Source organism: Diadema antillarum, unplaced genomic scaffold (assembly GCF_040938485.1).
Source record: "Diadema antillarum isolate AM-2024a unplaced genomic scaffold, OU_Dant_1.0 scf00000067, whole genome shotgun sequence".
Lineage (NCBI taxonomy): Eukaryota > Metazoa > Echinodermata > Echinoidea > Diadematoida > Diadematidae > Diadema > Diadema antillarum.
This window is the reverse complement of record NW_027270956.1, coordinates 695,603-719,395: the sequence shown is the minus strand read 5'-3', so window position 1 is coordinate 719,395 and position 23,793 is coordinate 695,603. Positions and strand designations below refer to the sequence as shown.

Below are 23,793 nucleotides of genomic sequence, written 5' to 3'. Positions count from 1 at the left end.
TTCTGCACATTTTTCCTTAAAATATCATTCTGCTTGGAAAGACTGAACACTATCTTTACTACAAAATCCCTCTGAATATACTGGAAGCTGTTTTTCTGTGTTGTTATCGTCCATATCTCCGTAGTTTTCTTTGTAATGATTGCATTGTTTTGACTTGTTCCGTTTTGTCAACTTAACTGTCATTTCTTTTCCTTAAATCTGTCTAAGGTATGTATGTTACAGTATAATGGGTCAGCTACTCACAAGGGCTTTTCCTTTCTTGCTGCTTCCCCCACCAATGGCATTGTCTTTGTATGTAGTCATACCGCCACATTATTCTTAATTGTATGTCCTATGTCTTATGAATTTTTCTCTTTTGTATCTCATTTTGTACATTCATGTTTTTATTGTTTGCTCTGTATATTTTTAATGCTTGGTGCAAAATAAACTAAACTGAAACTGAAACTGAAACTGGAATTTATTTATTTTTTTTTTTAAGTATTAAAACAGCTGCAAAGTACCACAAAAAAATACAGCGTATATGATGTAGGTACAATGTAAATTTTGAAAATGAAGGAACATCAATGTATGCCAGAGTTCTAAACATGATACAACACCATTGGTAGCAAACAGATGCAAACAAGCTCTACATCGGATGAATGGGTTAATTAATTACCCATTGTAAACCTTCATCTATCATCATAGATTGTACCTGCTAATCTGCAAGGTTTTACGACCGGGAATAATGCATTATTCATGAGAGAGAGAGCTTGTCACTGGGTCTTTTGTTCCTCTTAATCCGTGTTCACCAGTTTAGTCGATTCTTGAATTATGCATGATGCTGCTGCTGCCACACGAAAACCCATGTGTGGTGATAAATGGACATCCATGTCCTGTCTATTAAAAAATCTATTCTCTCCTGAATCAATTAGCAAACAGATTTTGTGGATCTTGCCTGCTGCAGCGTCCAAAATAAATAAATTCAAAATAAAATCTGGCTTCAGAATTCAATCTGAGCGTAGATGAATAAAATTTACAAACTATGAATACTAGAATTCTTCCTCAGTTACTGTGTACTGAGGCGGATGGGTACATGTGACTTTACATATGACACAAAAATGGTATGGTAGTCAATGACAATGATATCAACATTCCAATCTGTCAAGTTGCAGCCTGGATACATATGTATCTCCTCATCAAAGATATTGATGTAATACAGGGTGACTCAAAAGAAAAAAGAGGGACTGACTCATACCCAGCTCAAAGTCTGATTGCTGTGCAATGAATCACTCACAATTGAAGTACAAAATTATATGTGTTGTAGATGAGAGATAAAGTGCTTATAATGCCTGCAGAGGATTGACTGGAAGATTGTTTTCGAACTATGTTTACAGCATAATTAAGACAGCATCTCCAATTTTGCTGAACAAAAAAATATCAATGTGGACAATCCGTCTCATGCCACATCACGCGACATGAGCAGGCGTTGTGGAGTGTACAAGGTATGGGATGTACAATGTACGTACAGTATACACCACATTCTTGTCTTTTATTCAAACTTGTTGATTTACAATCTGAATACCTACAATGCACTGTATAATGTAGATAGCCATTTGTCAATAAAAGAAAAGAAAAACATTTAGGAACACATCAAGAATCATGGCATACAATGCACAAGCAGTGTGAGCTATTGGACAAAGAATGACCTTTACTGTACAACTGTACCTTTAATGCCTGAATTACATAATGTACGTCACTGCTACTTTGTACAATACATTTGGTCTGCATTTTGATGGAACAATGATGTGTTTTCAGATTGTTTGTAAATAAATCTTTATTGCACAAAAGATGACATTTTACATTTCAATCTTGACATTGAACCCTTGACCTTCACCAAATGTTGTCCAAACCTTTGTCTGCTTCAATAGGCGTTTTCATATCAGCCCGATGTTTCGAGACTTGGGAAATTTTCCCGATAGCGAAATAGCGCGCTATTTGATAATGTGAACACAAATTAGCACGCTAATTGTATCGCTCTGATCGAGAAAATTTCTCAAGCCAACTCGGGAAAGTTCTGAAATAGCGGGATAGTAGCGCGCTATTTGATAATGTGAAAACGACTCGAGAAATTAGCGTGATGCATCCCATTATGCCTAGCGTGTGTGACTTGATCAATCAAAGCAAACTGCCCACAAATCATGAGGAATTTTTGAGAGGGCACACACATTACTTATGCTATTTGCACATACTCAGCTGTCGAATTAGCTCAAAAAAATTCAGGCTAGGTCTCTTCGGGCTGATGTGAATAAGAAATGAAATAGCGTGCTAGTTCGCAATCGCCAAAATATTTCGAGCTTGGATTTTTATCGGGCTGATGTGAAAACGCCTAATGAAGATTATATTGCTATGTATGAACTAACTACTAGTACCATGAATTCAATTTGCTTTAAGTGTATTAAGTGGGCCTGCTTTGAATCCTTTAAATTCAACAAGATTTTATGACCATCTTAACCTTTGATCAAGACCAACAGACATATTTTCTTTCAGATTCAATCATTGCAGTGCCCTCTCACACTTCCTTTCCTCTTTCTAATTTCATGAAAACTGGAAAGACATTATATACAATGTACATATTTACTATAAAAACAACAAACCTGGCACTCACAAGGCATTAAAAGCATGGCCTCCTCTTTTGGCTTAATTATTCTCCAACTTAAGAACAGAAAAGAATCGACATACAAATAATGCAGGTTCAATGCTTCTAGAGTCACAGGGGCTGTTGTACAACTTCGAGGACACCATTTCAATGGTCATTCGACATACCAAGTACAGTTGTAGCTGGACTGCCAGTATTGATGTACTGTACCCACATGTACAGTGTAATGTATACAATATGGTATATAAACAAAATGTATGTCATTGCCATGCCCAAGACACAACTGAGAGCAATGATTAACAGGGCCAAGGATGTCATAAATCTGTGCAAATGACCTGATACGATGTAATCTACTAATCAATCCAATAATGCAGGGCTCGCCACTAAACTTTCTTCTCTGGTGACCCATCTGGACCACTAAAATCTTTGAATTTAAAATTTAATGGTCTGAAAAAAAAGGAATGCAGTGGCCCAAATAAAAGGAAATATTAACATTCAATTTGAATTCCAGCTGCTCAATCGGGCCACCAAAAGATAACTTTTGAGATGTTTGGTAGCCTTACATAAATTTTTAGTGGCCCTGAACCACTGGGCCAATGCCATTCAGTGTCAAGCCTTAGGTGTATATATTTGTGTCACTGTTATACATTTGAATATTGATACTGTACTTCTAAAATGTACTGTATGTGTCATTATATGAATGCACTAGGCAGCATTTAAAGGGCATCTGTGGGCACAAGTCTTCCGATAGGTCTAGGGCAAATACCGTACCCCCTGGGCAATTGCCCCAGACCCCTTCCACTGACCCTAACCCTAATCCTAATCCTGAACTTAAAGTAACCCTAATCCAAACTCTAACCCTAAACCTAATCCTGAACTTAAAGTAACCCATATCCAAACTTTAACCCTAAACCTAACCCTAATCTTTACTCTAACCTTATCATCAACCAGTATTAAGCTGGGGGGGGGGGGGGGGGGGCATTGTCCTGATACTCTTGCAATGGGTTAACATGTCAGTGGTATCTCCTGCTGCTGGATAATTTATGGGGCGTGGCAAAGAAATGCTGTTGGGAAACGACATGATGTACATGTATACATGCAGCCGGTCTACAGCTGTAATGATTTACATACAGTCTGTACCTTGGTCTCTAGCTTCATGTGGCAGGAAAGTATACACCGCTAGTGTAAAGGTCTATACTACTACATATCAGTATTTTTAATGAATGGTTGTGGCACAGTCCCCCCCCCCCCCCCCCCAAAAAAAAAAAAAAAAACCAAACAAACAAACAAACAAACAAACAAACAAAAACAAACAAACAAAACAAACAAAAACAAAAACAAAAACAAAACAGGGGAAAAAAAGTGAAAAGAAAGGGGGGGGGGGGGGGAATCCTGAAAGAAAGCAATGAGGAACATGTATAAGAGTAGAAAAAGATTCTACAACTAGAAACTTTGAGCTAAATCAACAAATACCACAACGTCAGACAACGAATAAATGTTATGTCACCTCTCGCTGGACAACAATTTGTAGACATCTCAATGACTTTAAAGTCCTGTAAACAAGCACTCCTGTCATTTGCTTTGACAGAAGAAACCACAGATATGTACAATGTACACTGTATATATACCAAGGACAAACAATTTCTTAACATTTTGCCATGGATGCAAAAGCTTGATGATCTTTGACAAAAAAAAAGAGGAAAATATCAGCAAAATCAGGCATTAATGAGGAAGACACGGCCTGTTGTTTGAATACTGGACCACTCTGTCGCATGGGTACCATCAAGAACTGATACATGAACGAATAAGTAAATGAATCATTATTTGTTTGTTTTATGATGTACGTTGCCGCTGTTAGGAATGGGTACTAGTACTTATTAGCAAAGTAACCACAGGATTAATGGCCGCTTTTGTACGTTCCCTAAACTGGGGACTTGAACTGGGGACCTCATGATTTATAGTCTGTAGTCTCATCTACTTGAGCCACAAAAGCTCCTGTGTTTGATGAGTTTACAACTTTGCTACAAAAGAAGTTGTTGGCCATTGAAATGAAATTATGCATTTCTCGATATTCTGTAAATGACTTCTTTGCTAATCTGTGTGTTTTGTACTGCAAAAAAAAAAAAGATCTGGTAGTTTATGACATTTGTATTTACATGTACCACCATCTACACGTGTACATGGTGTACACTATATGATTATTTACAACTTTTTAAATTATCAATTCTATGTGAAGGAAAACAAGGGAAATATTCCAAGCTTTTTTTTAACTTGACTTTAACTTAACTTTTTTAACTAGTGCACAAAAAAAAAAAAAATTAAAACATGGGCGTCTTAAACCTACACAATACGCTGGCAGATTCTATGATTGAATTGCATCCCATGCTTTATCATTCAAAACTGAACAAGGATGGAAACAAAAGCAAATTTAATGACTACCAATAGTATTTTTCATTTGAATATCTTATGTAATCCAGCACTGGGTACAGCATGGTACATGTACAATTCAGTGTCAATCATAAACTTTTGCCTTTGATGACAAGCACTGTAGTGGCCTGAAAAAAGACTAATATCCTTCCAATGAAAGTCTGAAGGTGAACAGAATTAATTGGACTGTTTAGAAGATGACATAAGATATACAATGTACACGTTGGACTTCTGAGAAGCAAACACATACGGTGTATAATGCTGATGAGTTTTTGTACTGTATTCAAATTACTTGCATACTTCTTGGTAATTTTCGGAATGTATGGTTCCCATGCCGACTACGCCATAGCTTGCCTAAAGTTTGCCTGCGGCTTGCCACAATCATTGTCTTCTAGGAAATCCCTCAAGCTTATTTCACAGCCACATGGTCACTGCGTCATTTCTTGCGTAAGTTGCAGACACGCAAAACAATTCGACCTTGTATTGGGTTTGGATTATGCATAGTACTTTAGCAATGATGCTCTATCATTGTTTGATTTTGTTTATTATCTGGAGTGATTATACCATGCAAATTGCCAACATTGTATGTATGTATGTATGTATGTATGATGTCAAAACATAATCAGGTATAACTGACTGATTCAGAGAGCGATATTGCCAATTATTATTCTTTAAAAAAAAATGATAGTTTACATCATTATCAGTACCATCAAATATCACCAATATACATCTGTAATCATCATTATAAATCATGATCATTATAATTTCAGATACATTTATCATTATTTAAATATTACCAACAGCCCCACTGAATTGACGTAACCCAAATACTGTGTATGGACAAAAGAAGCTTGGATACATCCACTCACACCATCATGAGTGTTACAAAAAAAAAAACAGGGCCCTATAATAACACATGAATTTTACTCTTAAACTACCACTGGTAATCTGTTTGTGCACTATTAATATCAGTGACATTTTGTAGCTGTGGTGCCACAAGGGTTAAAGGATGCTTAACCTGTTGAAGACGAATCCAAAGTATACTCGGGCAGGTGTCTATAGGAAATGCGTCTTGTAGCAAAATTAGCCCGTCCTCAACAGGTTAAGAATAGAAAGCACAATGCTGCCTAAAATTAGAATACTTGATATCAGCAGCAGAGGATGAATACAAATTGTAAGGAAGGGGAACATTTATGAAATGCCATCCAAAGAAAGGCCACTGACTTTAATACATGTATGTAGCTGTGTACCCCACATTAGGTCTCCATTTGGATAAAATTGCAGAGCTCTTTTACAAAGGGAGATTCTATCCACACAGGTACTAGTTGGCATTTCTGCTGGACATTAAATGCAAATGTAGCTTAACGACTGAAGTCATTATGGAAACAGTACTGCAGAGAGCAGCATGCTTTTAATACAATAGTTCATCACTGGGCAGGCATACTGTATATAATTTGCTTCTCATGTTTACACAATGGAAATATGTGCTACTGCTTCTTTATTAGGAAGCAGTCATAGTGGTTATATCAGTTTCTGCGACAAAGATGCACACTTACAAAGAACTCACCTTATAAAATAGGCTTTCAAGCACACTTAATACCTGTCAAGAAATTGTCTATATTCAACAAGTGTCAATACGCACACCTGAATAATGTTTTCTCATACACGACTTGCAAAAAATACTCAATCAATGCTCAATCATTTATGTTGCAACACATTGTAGATGTAATGTAGTCTATTCAGTTTTTCACTTATTTTTTGACCAATGACGATTTCTAATTCTTCAAATATTTGACAAATGACTGATATTCATTAAAATTGACAACATACAACTGTACCATAGCATTGCAATGTACCTCCAATATTACATGAATGCTGTAGATGGGTATTGTCTATGAAATATGCAACATATGTACAGCCATACAATCCTGGTATTAAACCCCCTATACACTGTACCTCACCTTTTTTTTTCCAAATCATATTGCAGTGCTGTGGTTTATTATGAATTGATCATAATGCACATTGCATTGCATTGCTTACATTTCCACCAGTTGTATAATGGGGAGTGTCTGACAAGATTTATTTTGATGCGAGATATATTTGTTGGGGATCTCTGAACAATTGAAAATGATTTAGCATGACAGCTGTCTGCTTTTGATTTGTAATTACAGGGGAGAGAATATGAGAGAGGGGGGAAGGGAGGGGGATCCAAACACAAACATTCATATATTGTCAGCCGAAGATGACAACTTACTTGTTGAACATGTGATTGTCAACCTTGATCTTGCCGAATGCCTTGAAGTCGTCTGGCATTAACATCACAGGAATGTTGACATGGCTCAGCTCGCTGATCTGGGGTAAGCAAAGAAACAACAACAACATGACAAATTGTAAATACTGATTGAATTTCTGTGGATTAAAATACAGTCAAACAACATTCCTTTAGTTTGGGAGAAACTCTATTAAGATTTAGATTAAACAAAGCATCAGCAACAGAAATTGAGATCTTATGAGAGTGATACGCATAATTGAGTATTTTCACACATTAAAAAATGTTTAAAATAAGCTACATTTGTATATGAGATTTTTTTAAAACAAAACAACAACAAAACTGAGAGCAACACTGTCAATTCCCAGAGTTATTTCGGTCAAACAACATTCCATGAGATGACAACTGAGTACCAGTATGTCAGCCTTGTACGAGTCATTTAATCCCTTGGTGTGGACTCTGATAAAAACTCCATGCAGTTGCACAAATATCCTCAAGAAAACCATCTCTGAAACCTTGATTTTGTTCACGTGGAATTTCCTTGCCTTTTTTCATATGGTTAATAATGCCTCCAGCCCCCTGTTGGGTGGGAGATGATTATTCTGAATAACACAGTTGTAAGAACATTTTGTCATATAAATCATTATATGGATTAAAACCTGCAAAAGACACACAAACAGTAAACAATAAATACACTGTAAGAAAACCCAATATTTGGATTTTAAAAGCCTATCATGTGTATTTGACCCAGCAGATCAGGTAAACAACATCAAGATGACAATGCTTCCGTTATGTACAACGTGTACCTATGTATGAGCTCTACTTCTTTTGGAAATGTGTAGGCCTATGTGTCAAGCACTTTATAGCAGATTAGTTTTCTGTACTTTTTAAAGTGAAAATCTCATAATTTGTGTGCACATTACAATGCAAAACTGAAATGTCTCATTGTTGGTTGTAGATGCTTTCTTCCTTTTTTTAACCACTCTTGCACAAATAAAAGATTTGGCAAACAGAATGGGAACACACTGGATGAATGTTTAGGAATATCTCACATCATACCAAGGTTTTTAAAGTGCTAAGGTTTCTGAAGTGCAAATCTTAGCTGTGTACAAGAAGTTTCATGATTTCAAGCCCTTATCCTCTGAGCCCTACAGTATTCCTGAGTAATGGTATATCACTGCAGAGACAGTTAAGCATACAAAGTATCTGGTATAAACAAGGTAGAGTGGTAGCAATAGAGGCATTTCTCCCATTGACACACATTTGTCCAATTCTGCAAGAAACATACTGTATGGGGCACAGTTAATACAATGTAGGTTCATCCATGAGTCATAGGATATGGTTGAATGCATGGCAGTCATGTAAAATGGGTTCCAATATATATGTGAACACTGTATGCTACAATGTAATACATTTTGTGAATTAGGACTTATAAGACAATTTCTCAAGAGGTTGAATTTGCAATCAAGAACCACATTGACAGAATGATAACGATGTACAATGTACAGCACATGTGCATTATCAATTTTCCAAGAGAAAAGTTTGCAATTTCCCCCCTACTGTGACCTCAGAAATGAAAGAAAACATACTTGTATGATAGGAGGCAATATTTTGCTGAGTTGTTTATTTTGTGAATATTGGTTGACTCACAAAATTCGCAATAATAAAAATACTACATTATATCTAACTGCATATAGGCCTATATCATATACTGTCCATGCAGACCAATACATGTAAACACCCAACCTCTTTAACATTTGGCACTTTTAAATCTCCCAGTACATTATATGCCGTGTATAGACTATAAATCCACAACAACAAGCTTTCGCATTGTAAATATTGATAACACAATCTTTCAATAGAAAGAATCGGGTGATTGACTAATCCAGGGATCTCGCCAGCGTATATCACCCTTGTCGGCCCCGGCAAGCGTGCGGTTTGAAGAAGCAATTGCCGACAAGGGTAAAACTTGCCGACAAGGGTAACACCACGCGTGAACTTGCCGACAAGGGTAACTTGCTTGACGAGCTAAGTTCGGACCAATTTCTCGCCTTTTTCAGTTTTTATTATCTGGCTAGAACAGAAGCTAGATGTTGAAAGCAGCAGCAGTTTACATACTTATACAAGCGCAAAAATTTACCCACGCAGTCACCGCACCGATCACAACAACGCGGCTCAACAGAGCGACGTGTGTACTAGCTGATACCAGGGAGGTCTCACCTCCCTGCTGATACACACCACATCACACACTTGCTCACTCACATGCGCTCTGATTTGGGATCCACACACACATGCACAAGCACCCAGCCGGCCACTTTATAGCCGCCTGCGTGTACAACGGTACAGTGATTGTGAGAGGGAGAGAGAGGACGGAAAGAGAGGGTCGGAGGCCGAAGGAGGCTGAGGAAGGTTGACACGTGCTCGCTTGTTGTCACGCTTGTTGTCGGGTTACGCGAAAACAAACGATATGAAATGCATGCCCCCTCCGCCAAAGGTTGTATTTTTTTTTTGGCTGCTTTGGTTTGTTTGTTAGTTTGTCTGCCTGTCTGTCTCTCTATTCGCAAAATAAGTCAAAATTTGGGAATAGATTAGGATGAAATTTTCAGGAACAGTTGGTTGGTAAAATGGCGCAAGGAACAGATGATTAAATTTTGATAGTGAGCAGGATTTATAATACCACCGAAATTCACCGCCAGGATCCAGGATCTTTAGACTTTGTTTCGTATATTTGAAAGGATTCGTATCAATTCTTTAGGAAGCTGGCCATCGGCAATGACGCAAAATTAGATGCGTTCAAAGCATTGCCGCAGAGAGAAAATTAACTCCATTTTTCGTTAAAAAAAGAAAAGAAAAAAGAACGTGCGATGGAGTAAGCAAATGCAAATTGTTATTTAGGTTTTGGTAGTTTCAATGGGTTATTTTTTTTTTTAAATCTAAAAAGCCATGCGTTCCATTTTAACCTTTTCAATTTCTACGGATTTGCAAACGTCATTCGTGAATATTCCATTTTCCTTCTCCGGGCCGAAATTTATAGTAATTCTGTCATGATGGTCTTTCAAGTTCAACGTATGCGTAATGCTCCACGTGCTTCTGACTTGGTTTGTTAAAAGGTGGGTTAGGGGGCCTTCACGGGCAGAAAATAAATGATGATCATTCATCTATGTTCCCAGTTGGTTTACATGCTATGTACACGCTGTTTACGACCGCTGAAGCAAGGTGGCAGTACGCGCGACATTCTTTATCTGACACCTGGCTTTCGTGGAAATTTCATGGAAATTTCCACAAGCCATGATATCAAGTTTCCCCACTGCTTGAGGTCGTGCTTTTTTTTATTCTTCATTACGAACATCAATTTGTTCAACTTGAAAAGTGTAGATAATTTGCTTTGAGGACATGTTTCTTTCTTTTTTTTTTCATTGCAGCATCGGTAACATTTTGTTTTGTTCATCGTCCCTGCATGGCAGGGATTCATGGGAGGAGAACGATAGGAATGACTGGGGAGAAAATAAACTGAAAGAAGGAAGCATCTTTTGAGCGAGCTGTCTTTGTTTTTCTCTACACCAGCATCAGTTATCGCCACCAAGATTCATTTTTTTTTTCGTTACTCCTACAGATTAATGATAAAATGATGCTAGATTCTTTATTCTGAAGGTTCGTTAATCCAAAAATGATTAAGAAAAAATGTCCGTTCATTTCACGACGAAATCAGTTTTGTTATTTCGAACGTTCTGCCAGTGAAATTTCAGAATAAAACGACGGTACAAAACAGCGTGTTTTCGTACTCTAAGGGTCTGTTATTCCGACAGAAGTAGTAATGATGAAACAATAAATTGTAGATTCTTTATTCTGGAGGTTCGTTAACCGAAAATTGAATAAAGAAAAATGTCCGTAAATTTCAAAACGAAATCAGTGCGTCATTTCAAACGTTTTGCCAGTGAAATTTTGGAATAAAACGACTGCCCCAAAACAGTTGCAGTTTTCTTACTCTGAGGGTTCGTTACTCCGACAGATTAATGATAAAATAATGCTAGATTCCCTATTCTGAAGGTTCGTTAATCCAAAAAATGATTAAGAAAAAATGTCCGTTCATTTCACAACGAAATCAGTTTTGTTATTTCGAACGTTTCTGTCAGTGAAATTTCGGAATAAAACGACGGCACAAAACAGCGTGTTTTCGTACTCTATAAGGGTCTGTTATTCCGACAGAAGTAGTAATGATGAAATAACAATAGATTCTTTATTCTGAAGGTTCGTTAACCGAAAATTGAATAAAGAAAAATGTCCGTAAATTTCAAAACGAAATCAGTGCGTCATTTCGAACGTTTTGCCAGTGAAATTTGGAATAAAACTGCCCCAAAAACAGTTGCACTTTTCTTACTCTTAGGGTTCGTTACTCCGACAGATTAATGAAAAAATAATGCTATATTCCTTATTCTGAAGGTTCGTTAATCGAAAAAATGATTTTAAAAAATGTCCGTTCATTTCACAACGAAATCAGTTTTGTTATTTCGAACGTTTCCGTCAGTGAAATTTCAGAATAAAACGACGGCCCCAAAACGGTTACAGTTTTCTTTTACTCTGAAGGTTCGTTACTGCGAAAGAATAACGATATAATACTTTAGATTCTTAGTTCTGAACGATCGTTAATCGGAAAACGATAAAGAAGAAATGAAAACGGTTACAGTTTTCTTACCCTCAGGGTTCGTTACTCCGAAAGAATAATGGCAAAATAATACTCTACATTCTTAATTCTGAATGATCGTTAATAGAAAAATTATAAAGGAGAAAATATTCGTTTATATCCAAACGAAATCAGTTTTGCTATTTCGAATGTTCTGCCAGTATAATTTCGGAATACAACAACGGCCCCAAAAGGGTGTTTTCTTATTCAGAAGGTTTGTTATTCTGAAGCAATAACGATGATAGATGATAGATTCCTTTCTGAAGGTTCGTTGATCGGAAAATAATAAAGAAAAAATGCTTGTTAATCTTCGAACGAAATCAGTTTTATTTTGAACATTCATCTGTAGTACCGACCTTTGGTGTTGTTGTTTTCGATTACAAACCTTCGAAGTACTCAGTAATGAATCGTTACATTTTATGATTAAACAAACCTTCGGAATAATGACCATCATTACATTTTTGTATGATATATCTTTGATGTCACGGCCAAACTACCGCAGTATACCCAGAAAGGAAAGTGCAACGATGTCCCGAAAGTTCTCGATCGCTTCTCGCGCATCTGCAGGCAATAGGCCTACCACGTGGTCGAGCAGACGGCGAGAAAGCAACACGGCGCGCGTTGTTGCGATGCAGAGGCGGCTAATTATTGCAACAGTGAAACAGGAAAGGCCTAAAAGAAATCGGAACCTCCACCATCGGCACCTACTTCTCTTTCATTTATTATTTAGGAACTGCCGCTAACAAAAGGTATGGAGTTTCTGCATTGTTTCTGTGAGAATATGCCCCTCACAACGTTCATTACATCTCCGTGAAAATGTCGCATTTAGTGGCATTTTAGCGGCGATTTATCTGTGTTGTATTGAGCATTAGCGAAGGCTTCCGCGCTTCGCGCGGGAGGGGGAACCCGTACCCACCCCCAGAACAGCGCGCATAAATGCCGACAAGCGTGAAGAAATTCCTGGCGAGAACCCTGTAATCTACTGTATTTCAAGTTGTTTTTGTTTTGTATACTCTGTAAAATTTACATTTAGACCCCACTAAATGAAAATCGAACAACAAATCTTAATATTTTGCAGAGGGCATGTCTTTACTCTACAAATAAAGCAAATATGATACTCAATAATGATGATTATCAGTAACTGGTGCATTTAAAGGCCACACACTTTCAGAGCAGTTCCATGAGATACATTGTACATTTGATCCTAATCCATCCACCGGCCAACAACCTATGAATGTACACAGGCATTCCAGAAGGCACAGTCCCACTGGGAAATATCTCAGCAGCACACACAGAAAGTGTATTGGCTATTATGATGTTTGACAAATGAATGCAGAATCTCCCAAGTTCATGGATGTGTAAAGTTTGCTACTTAGAAATCCAAAACTAATGTCCTGATATCTATAGAGGAAGTACTTGTAAAATGTGTTTTATTGAATCCAGGGATGCCAACCTACATGTACTAAACAGTATTGCTGAATTCTGAAGACTGAAAAGGTATATTTGGTGGAAAACACTATTCTTACCTTTCCTGCAAAATAAAAATATATAGTAATAGAATTTGGGAAAACTAGTATTTTACACAAAACCTGCAATATACCGTACTTAGCAAAAACAGTTACAAAATACTGCAAAAAGAAACAGTTGGCATTTCTGATAATCCTAGAAGATTTAACCGTATTTGTCTTCTAGTTCTGATTCTCTGCCAATCATTCATTTCAAGGAGTGTCAGTATGCCACACTATTTTGAATGGATTAAATTATGGTTTCTCCAACAAGCTCTACGCCTCCATTCTGCATCCTTTCAGTGAGCTTGTTCACACAAACACAAAAAGTTAATGGTTTTAAAATCAATTTTGTGCAAAGCAATGCACAAAAAAATCATATCGTCAGCTTTTGCGATTTATATACATCAAAATGCCCAAACCTTGTGATATACGTAACTTGCCTCACACAGAGACTCCAACCCCAAGCACCTTCTGATCTGGAGATTCTCCCACCCGAAACCCCTGGCAAACGGGAGACTCCAAGTTGATGTGTGCGAAGCGCGAAGTTCCTAGGGTTCTAGATGCTCTCTGGTGCTATCTAAGGTTTATTTTTTCAACATACGATAGCAATAAGTAAGAAATCCTTTCCAACGGGAGACACAGAGCCAGGGCGGGAGAAATTAACTCTCAAGCGGGAGAACGGGAGATTTTGCAAAAATGGGTTTTCGGCGGGAGATCTCCCGTCGAAAACGGGAGAGTTGGAGTCTCTGCTCACACGGCGTGTGTGAATGGCATGCGAAGAAACCCTCAATTTGTTCAATCCCATAATGCAAGTTGCAACTCTGTCACACTAAGTCTGCACACTCAGGTGCCCTAGGAGACGTTGAACCAGTCATTTTTTTTAGGCACGCACATCCTGGAGATTCAAAGTGCTGTGCTTGCAGCCAAGTGATTTTTGGCCATGTATGAACAGCGGCAAATAGAATACATTTTTATACAGTGATGCCAGAAACAAAAAATCTGGTGTGTGCATGTGGGGAACGCTGCATTTGTGTCTTTGCATTGGAACCCTAAAAACAATTTCTTTCAGGGGAACAAGGAAGTCAAACAAAGTCAGTGCAAGAGGATAGTGGGTGGACTGGTGTCTTTCCTGTTTACAGCAAAAATTGCTCAGATAACACCTCCATCGCCCAATATGAATTTCTGACCTAAACATCCTGATTTGACGGGATTTGCAAGGAACCACCACTCAACTCGCCTCTTCCTACACAGCTAAATTTGTCTCAAAGGTGAAGTACGTACCTGGTAGATAGGAGCAATCTTTTCTATAAAAACATAACAAAAACAAAATATATATCATTGATACAATATGCAATTTCTTCTTGAGGTAGCTGCAATCCATATCAATTTCAGGACACTGAACTCAGCAACAGCAGAAGAGATAATTACAGCTGTAGGTTGGACTTGTTCAAGAGTCGATTAGTGTCAGACAAATTCAGGAGACTGAACTCTAATCAGACAAACAAAATAGATGAAACAAAAACAAATTACTGTGGATATACTGAGTAGAGCATTCAATAAGTCACATCATATTTGAGGGTGTTTTTTTGATTTGCATTTGTTATTTTCATGAAATATTAAAAAGAGACTACAGCTGTATTTTCATGAAATAAAAGACTACACCTGGCTGATCTCACGTAGCTTTTTTTTTCCTTCTCCTAGAATGCTACAAAAACAGACAAAAAATAATCCAACTTCCAATGAAAATGTTCTTTGTGGCTTGCTCTGCATGGATGAATGTTGGCCAAAGTTACCCATCTCTTTGCAAAGCGCAAACAACAAACAAACAAACAACAAACAAACAACTTTTAAACACAATCTTTGTCCTCTATTGTCCTCTAGCCCATTTCAAACAATTCATTGCCACTAGACCATCACATATAAAAAAAGCAAACAAACAAATGCACATCAGAGTATGCATATAATGTTACTGGTTAGCTTAACAACGTAACAGCTGTTTGAGGTAATACCCCTTTTCTATTGTCACAGAAACTCTATCCCCCCCCCCCCCAGTTTGTTCATTTATTTTTTTAAATTTCCACAAATTTGTCTTACAAGTGATGAAACTTGAATGATAAAGAACAATCACAAGCAAATGATAGCATTCAGTTTTACTCAGAAATGGAATCAAAGTTAGATTCACACATTATTTGTAATCTTCAAAGTTTTAAACTTTGATAATTAGCTCAATTTAGTTTTAAACTACTACGAGTGCCCACATGACACCTATAAATCTTTAAGATTAAACTTTCAAAGAAAGTACCATGCAATGAATAAATTTCATAACCGGAAGAAATATACTGATACACAGCACCTGTATCAATAAACCCAATAATTGCAACTGATCATGATTGACAAATTGCCCTATATCGAAGTAAGTATTTATATGTAATGTATATCCATACGTCCATGTAGGGCAATTTGTCAATCAGTTGCAATGAAAACATCTTGACAAAAGAATTTCATGAATTTGAAAAAAAAAAACAATGGATGTGCAACAATACAGTAGTGTTCAACATGAATGGGAGGTTGACCCGGAAGCTATTAGGGGGAATGGGATTCACAGCGAGGTCACATGGGGCTAATCTACAAGCTAATCATTGTACAAGTTTAAAACTATGATCTAATCTTTAAGGTAAAGGAACATGTCCCAACTATAAATTGCAATCCAGTCTGTTGTTTACAATCTCAGTCATGTGAGAGCACACATGCGTATCAATAGCCATGTGTGGCATGGTGTGTGACCATGCTATTAAACATTTACATAAAGAGTATACACTGTATAGTCTAATATAGTGTAGTTAGTGGTTGTGTGTGTGTGTGTGTGTGTGTGTGTGTGTGTGTGTGTGTGTGTGTGTGTGTGTGTGTGTGTTTGATGCTTTCTTTGTTTCAACGTGTACAAAATCTACATATTATGCTGAGCCTGTGCCCTACCACCCTGTCTTCCTGTAGGACCTATCCTGTTCTAGGTACATGTACTCAGTCTAGCTGCTCTTAAAGCGCATACCACACCACGTTATATCAGAGACTCCAACTCTCCCGTTTTCGACGGGAGTCTCCCGCCGAAAGCCCATTTTTGCACAATCTCCCGTTCTCCCGTTTGAGATTTGATTTCTCCCGCCCTGGCTCTGTGTCACCCGGTGGAAAGGATTTCTTACTTATTTCTATCGTATGTTGAAAAAATGGCCTTAGATAGCATCAGAGAACATCTAGAATCCTAGGAACTTCGCGCTTCGCACACATCAACTTGGAGTCTCCCGTTTGCTAGGGGTTTCGGGCGGGAGAATCTCCAGATCAGAAAGTGCTTGGGGTTGGAGTCTCTGTTATATGAGATAATAAATGTGAATAAGATCAGACAAACGAGAGGTACTGTAGAAAATTCATTAAAATCTGAAACACTGTAAAATAAGGAAGTGAAAATCAAGTTTTCCCATTTCACAAGTTTTCACAAATGGTGTGGGTTGCATCTGTACAAAGTCAAATCACATCAGAAGAGGTGATAATGAACATTGTAACTTCACATCTCTCCTTAATGGTGTACAATTTTTATTTTCTAATGTACATGTACACACAACTACAACTTAACTCCCTTAAAAAAAACAAAAATCATCATTGCCAGTTATCACATGAATAATTTGTTAGGAAAGGATTCGACTTATTCTTACGGAGTTCATGTCATAAAAAGGAAATGTACTGCAGATGGCTGTACACACATACAAGGTCATAATATGATCCATGATCACTTCAACCAATTTGCATATCATGGGGTTGAACCAAATATAATGGAATCATCAAAATGTAAAACATCAAGTGAACAATTTTTCCGACTTTAGGTCAAGATCTGCTGAAATTCATTATAATTCTATCCCAAAGCCAACTTAAAAATAGTACCAGGTCTGTGGAAATTGCATGAGGATACACAGTATACTGTAAAACATGATATATTCGCGGCATGAAATTTTCGCGAATTTGAGCCGACAGCCTTTTTCGTGGCATGAAATTTTCGCGAATTGCTATTGGCATTCAATGCATGTAGTGTAGACAAAAGCTTTCGCGTGCATTTTAATTTCGCGAATTTTGGCGCTCGCGAAATTCGCGAAATTAAAATGCACGCGAAAATTCCTCGTTTTACAGTAACCTCAACAACCAAGCAACCTGTGGTAGCAGCACTGGGTCATTGAACTATTCTACCCAATGTTCCAGTATACTAGAACATTTTCCTAACTCCATGCATACTTTTCTGCACATGGCTGTTCCAGCCATAAACAGATGTTGCAACACATAAAACAAAGATTCATGTGAAATAGCATGGGTATTATATACATAGGAAAGTAGTAAGAATTTGGATGTTGTAGACTCATCCTTGATAGCATCTTGCAGGCATCTAACAAGTACTGCGTTGTTTTTCAAAAATACATTTTAGAAATGATGACTAATAATCTCTGATAACAGAAATTTATCTTCTTCTGTTATAAAATATCTGACTTTAACACACTATCAAAACCACTTGTACGATGTATGTGTACATCTGTCACAAAAATAACAGTCTATCACCTTTGAGGCATTCCATGCAATCACAACATGAGAATGCATTTGCCCAATACATTCTTGACAAACTCCTTTGGGATGCAATGTACCAGCTTTTCTTATACACGATCATCTATGATTATAAATAGGTTTCTCCTTGATATTCTGTGTACGCTTAATAGGTTTGCACTGACCATTCCCTTTTGTTCCACTAGGTACTTTCACTTTACTGAGCTTTCTCTTTGGGATATTTAAAGCGACAAAGGAAAAGAAAGACATGGAGATGATCATGTATAACTATTGAGCATGATGCCCATTTGTGTACGCTGTGTGGCAATCTGAAACAATGTTGTGATCATTGCCTGCCTGTCTAACCATGTGGAAAATTGATCTGTGAAGTGTGTTCTCCACAGGCTAGTAACTCACATACTTGTCAGGTGACACGGTCATATGACTCATAACTGAAACCGACCGCCAGGGGAACTACACGAAACTAGTCTCATAAACCAGTCCCTTCCCACTCTTGATTTGTGAGGCTACAATGAAATACAATGCACAACAGGCCTACCATTATATATTCAATTCTCTGAGAGGTGATATGCTGGGTCTGTAAGTTATTTACAACAACTCATTGTTTCCACTGCAATCTTTATATCATATTCTCAAAACAACAACAACAACAACAACAACCACCACAACAACAACAACAACAACCACAACAACAACAACAACAACAACAACAACCATTTGCCACAGATTCTGTTTAATCCAGACTTGCATTAGATTCTAAATTAATATCTTCTCCCTATATGTACCTGCCTCAGTCTTTACAAGAAATGATTATGGCAAAAATATGATCTTGTATTTTGCTAACTGGTGTAACTTTTTTTTCTAACATTTATAAGAGGTAAAATTATGTCAGAGCATTTCAGATGACAAGAATTCGTAGAGTACCCATTCAGGTAGTTCAACCTCTGGAAAAGCAGTAGTAGCATGCATCAGACCTTGATATAGTAGTTCCATACTTCACTTGTAGAATCTATGTTCAGAGTGATTACCAACTAAATTTACAGTACCTTTTGATAGAGCTCTCTGGAAATAAGGAAAAGTCACAAAATACTTTCTATGATCTTGTTTCTTTAATCCAAACAAAAACAGATCCCAGCTTTCTGCTTCACTTTGGATGATTGATTCACTACATAAACAATGGCTCCATATTGAAAAGTTGATTTTGGCATACATGACAAACACATGAAGAGAATGGTCATTAATTCAGAGCTAGACATGTATGATAAGAGCAAAGATGATGTAATCTATCCAGCGATCAATCTCCCTACCACACGGCCATGAATCGGACTCAGTGCTACCCGTTAAAGAGGCTGACAGGCAGAGTATATAATGCATGATGAACTCCATCATGACCAGCGACAAGGCAATCTGTGTGCAAGGTGGATGGCATCTCGAGGCAGTGATTCTTGCAAGGGTTAATGTCCACCACTGCTTTGGACTAAAAAATTGATGCCATGACTGTGTCTGACCTGAAAATAGATTTATCTCATCAAAATCGGCACTCACCTACACGGTACTACAACTGTATCTTTAAAACTATGTTGTATGAAGCTTGCCCCAAAGACTGAAGTACACCGTATGTATATATTGGCTTCTACATTTTGGACGGGCAAATTCATTGATGGTATAAATGTGCCTTATAATATAATGCCTAGTGAACAGACAAGGTAACAAGCAGTAGATGAGGAATTTGATACCCCTTTCAGTAATTCATGCATTTTCAGCCAGCTCCTGGTCCGAGCTTAAAGGACAAGTTCACCTTCATAAACATAAGGATTGAGAAAATGCAACAATATTAGTAGAACACATCAGTGAAAGTTTGAGGAAAATTGGACAATCGATGCAAAAGTTATAAATTTTTTAAATTTTTGTGTTGGAACCGCTGGATGAGGAGACTAACACAGCTTGTGAGTCATATGCGTACAACAGTATAAAGGAAATGTAAAAGAAAATTCAACATATTTTCACTTTTTTTCGCATAATCAAAGAGCACTTGACTTGCCTCTTTCTAAAGGCAAGGGGGATAATATTACCCATAACATTTGTCGGTAACGAGTCAGGGGAATGTGTACTTTTTTCAAAAGATGGAATTTTGTGAAATTCTCTTTATATTTTCCTTATATTGTTGTACGCATGTGACATCGTACACTGCAGTAGTCTCCTCATCCAGCGGTTACTGCACAAAAACTTCAAAAAATCATAACTTTTGAACGGATTGTCCGATTTTCCTCAAACTTTCACTGATGTGTTCTACTAATATTGCTACATTCTCTCAATCCTTATGTTTATGAAGGTGAACTTGTCCTTTAAGTGGCCCGTGCCAAGCAGTAAAAATTGCATTCAGTAACTATAGCAGAGCAGGTGTTTGTTTCTTTTTCTTTTCTTTTCTTTTTTTTTTTTTTGGGGGGGGGGGGGGAGGCGTTGAAGCAACATGTAGGCCTACCTTCCCAAAAGGGAAGAAATCATGACATCAACACACATTGTGTACTCCAAAACATCAGCTTTTCGCACCTGCAACAACCAACGCCTGTTGAGAGGGTACACACCGCTCCTTGACAAATGAATCTTTATTTTTTTTAATAAAATACCAAACAGTTACACCAACCAATACAACATCTGGGGCCCATTGCATAAAAGTTACAATTATGGTAACTTTATCATCCAATGGTGACTTCCTTGGAATTCTTGATTTTGATTGGCTGTTGAGTATTGTTACTATGGTAGTTACCACTGGATGGCAAAGTTACCATAATTGTAACATCTATGCAACGGGCCCCTGGTCTCTAACCTCTTCATATCCACTGTATGGTGTCACTTCTTGCAGAACTAATATCATCACTGTCGAAAAATAATTAATTGAATCAAATCCCTAGGTGATATCTGATTTTCTTTTCTATGACTCCTGTTTATGGGTAGTTGTATCTCCAAAAATGTTAACATAATGTGATTCAACCACCCTTTCATCCTACATTGAAAGGCATTCCATGTTCTTACTAAAGCCACCCACACCACAGACTAAAAGATGGTGGACTCTGATATCATATTTCAGTATCATATTACTGGATGTGTGTCAAATTTCATAAGGACTATGGACACATCTACATTTGTATGGAGGAAGAACAATATTCATTTACTTTAAAACTACCTTCTATTTTCTGCACTACAAATTGTACAGTACATGCTTGCAGCTTCTTTCAGTTGCTGTTTAAAAAACAGACATCTATCAACTTTCAGGATGTTGAAGCAATTTTACCTATCAAGTCAACGCAAGCATATTTCTGTTGTTTTGGTGATGTATCTGTTTATGATAGGAATTTACATTACACACTGGAAACTTTTCATAGAGCAGAGTAAAAATAATATTACATGAATTATTGTATGTGTATATACACATTTAGTATTAATTCATTTCCATTTGAGCCCTTTATTGTTTGTGTAATTGTTTCTGTTGCATATTTTTGAAGAAAAAAAAAATCTTACCTGCTAAATCTAAAATTGGCGTAATATGAGATCTAAGTATGTAAATTTGACTGATTTTGTGCAGACTAAATGAATTAGATCAATTTCTCCTTATCTTTTCTCCATATCACATACATGTACACACGTGTAATTACAGTGAAATTCAGAGGAGCCAATTCTCACTTCATGAGATATCACTTTGTAGAATTTTGGAGCAGTGAAACTGCTGGAGTCTTCTCCCCCATTGTTCTATAAACAATTAATTTAAGGACAAGTTGACATTCATATGTGGATTGAGTGAATGCAGCAAAATCAGTAGAACACGATTTTAGTGAAAACTTGAGGAAAATGGCAGCACTGAAACTTTAAAAATTCATAACTTTTGAACAGATTGTCTGATTTTCCTCAAATTTTCAACAATACACTCTTCGAATGTTGCTACAATACTGTACATTCACTCAATTCACACATTTATATGGAGGTGAACTTGTCCTTTAAGGCCTGTGCCTGTGTAACAATGACAAATTTGCAAGATTTTCAAAATTTTTTTATGAAACATGAACATTAAAACATGAACACACCTGCAATTAAGGAAAATGTTATTGTACATATTAAAGGTTTTATATCTACATGTAACTGCACGAAGTTGATTTATTTGAGAGAAGTGCGAAGATGTACAACGTACCCTATGCTAAAGTGATCATGTGTCTGTCGAGTCAAACTGTTTTGGGTTTTTTTAAGTAACTGAAAAAATACTCATGTTTACATAAAAATATACCTACAGATACCAAAAATTTGAAACTATCCACTATGATTGAACAGCTACACTAGCCAAATGACAGTCAGATGAGGGTTACGGTTGCTTAGAAACAAAACTAACATAAAACAAAGAAACAAAAGAAGCATTTAAACTGAATAATTCCTTCCCTATAAAATGCTACGTACAGTATGCCGAGTGAGCCATTGGTGGTCGAGATGCCAAAAATAACGACTTCACACTACATACACGCTCCAGTGACTCGACACAGCCAAGCGTGGCAGGGCCCCAGCTAATCTGCCGTGGTCCAAGTGTATTCATTTATTGATGACATTTTCTAATCTGGCAAAGCCATTACTGGGCCTCCATACCTTGTCTCAAGGGTGGACTCATGTTTTTTTCCTATTTTTATTCTACCCTTATAAGATTTTTTCCCCTTCCTTATCCTTGATTAATCTTTCTTTCTCCCAATGCATTTTCAAAAGGCATCTTAACACTGGCAGAGACTTCCCTATAATGGACACAGCATTCACACAGTCTCACCTACTGATTACTTTATATATCAAGGACTGATTTTGAAAAAAAGAAAGAAATGAGTAGTATAAACAAAACACATTTTGCATGAGACAGAGCAACAATATCGAAGTGCCATTAAATCCATTCCTGATCCATTAATACGAGGTGCAGTGTTTACAGACCAAGCTTTAGTGCATCCATTATCAAATGTACATTATTCTAAAATGATTTTTTTCCTACAACACTAAATGCTGCATCCTAATTACCACAGCCACCTATGTCTACACATGTGGTTCAAATTCAGTCATAAGTCTGAGTCACTCAGCTACACTTCACTGCACACAGTAAAAGAAAAAAAATTTGAAGGTCACAGCTGATATGCAGCGTTTCACAGAACTTTGATAATTCCTACATACCACATTATTCATGAAAGCGAAAATATCATCTAGTACAGGTACCCACCTCTAACATCTAGGAGTGCGTTTATCAACTCTTTTTTTCTGCAGAAACCGGTTTTCCAAACGGCTTTCAGGGATTTTTTTAGAGATGATAAACACAAAGCTGTTTTGATTATGGGGTTTGGAAAGCCTTTTTGAAAACCAAAAACTTGTGCTTTCTGAAACAGGTTTCAGCCAGAAACATGTTTCTAGAAGCCAGATAAACGCAAAGCTGTTTTGAAACAGCTTTGTACTGCGCATGCTGTATAAGACCCCTTCTCCTCGAGTCAAACGGCGCAATGCAGCTGCGCAATGACAAGGCCAGTTTTCGTTGGCGATGAGTTGATCTATAAACGCAACATAAGTGTACTTTGGAAGGCGTTCGCAAAGGGCTTTAGAAAAGACTTTCGATAGTGCTTAGTGGGTATGGAAAGCTGTTTCAAACTGGGGAAAGATGATAAACACAGCC

At 37.3% G+C, this 23,793-nt stretch overlaps 1 protein-coding gene across 1 annotated transcript in view; it reads right to left on the bottom strand.

Annotated features, from left to right (window-relative positions):
- Positions 1-23,793, bottom strand: part of LOC139716585 (phosphatidylinositol 5-phosphate 4-kinase type-2 alpha-like) — a 56,863-nt gene that overhangs the window by 22,520 nt on the left and 10,550 nt on the right. Inside the window, exon 2 of the mRNA XM_071628112.1 lies at positions 7,317-7,414. Within this exon, the coding sequence (XP_071484213.1) occupies positions 7,317-7,414 (98 nt within the window). The remainder of the gene's footprint in view (positions 1-7,316; positions 7,415-23,793) is intronic.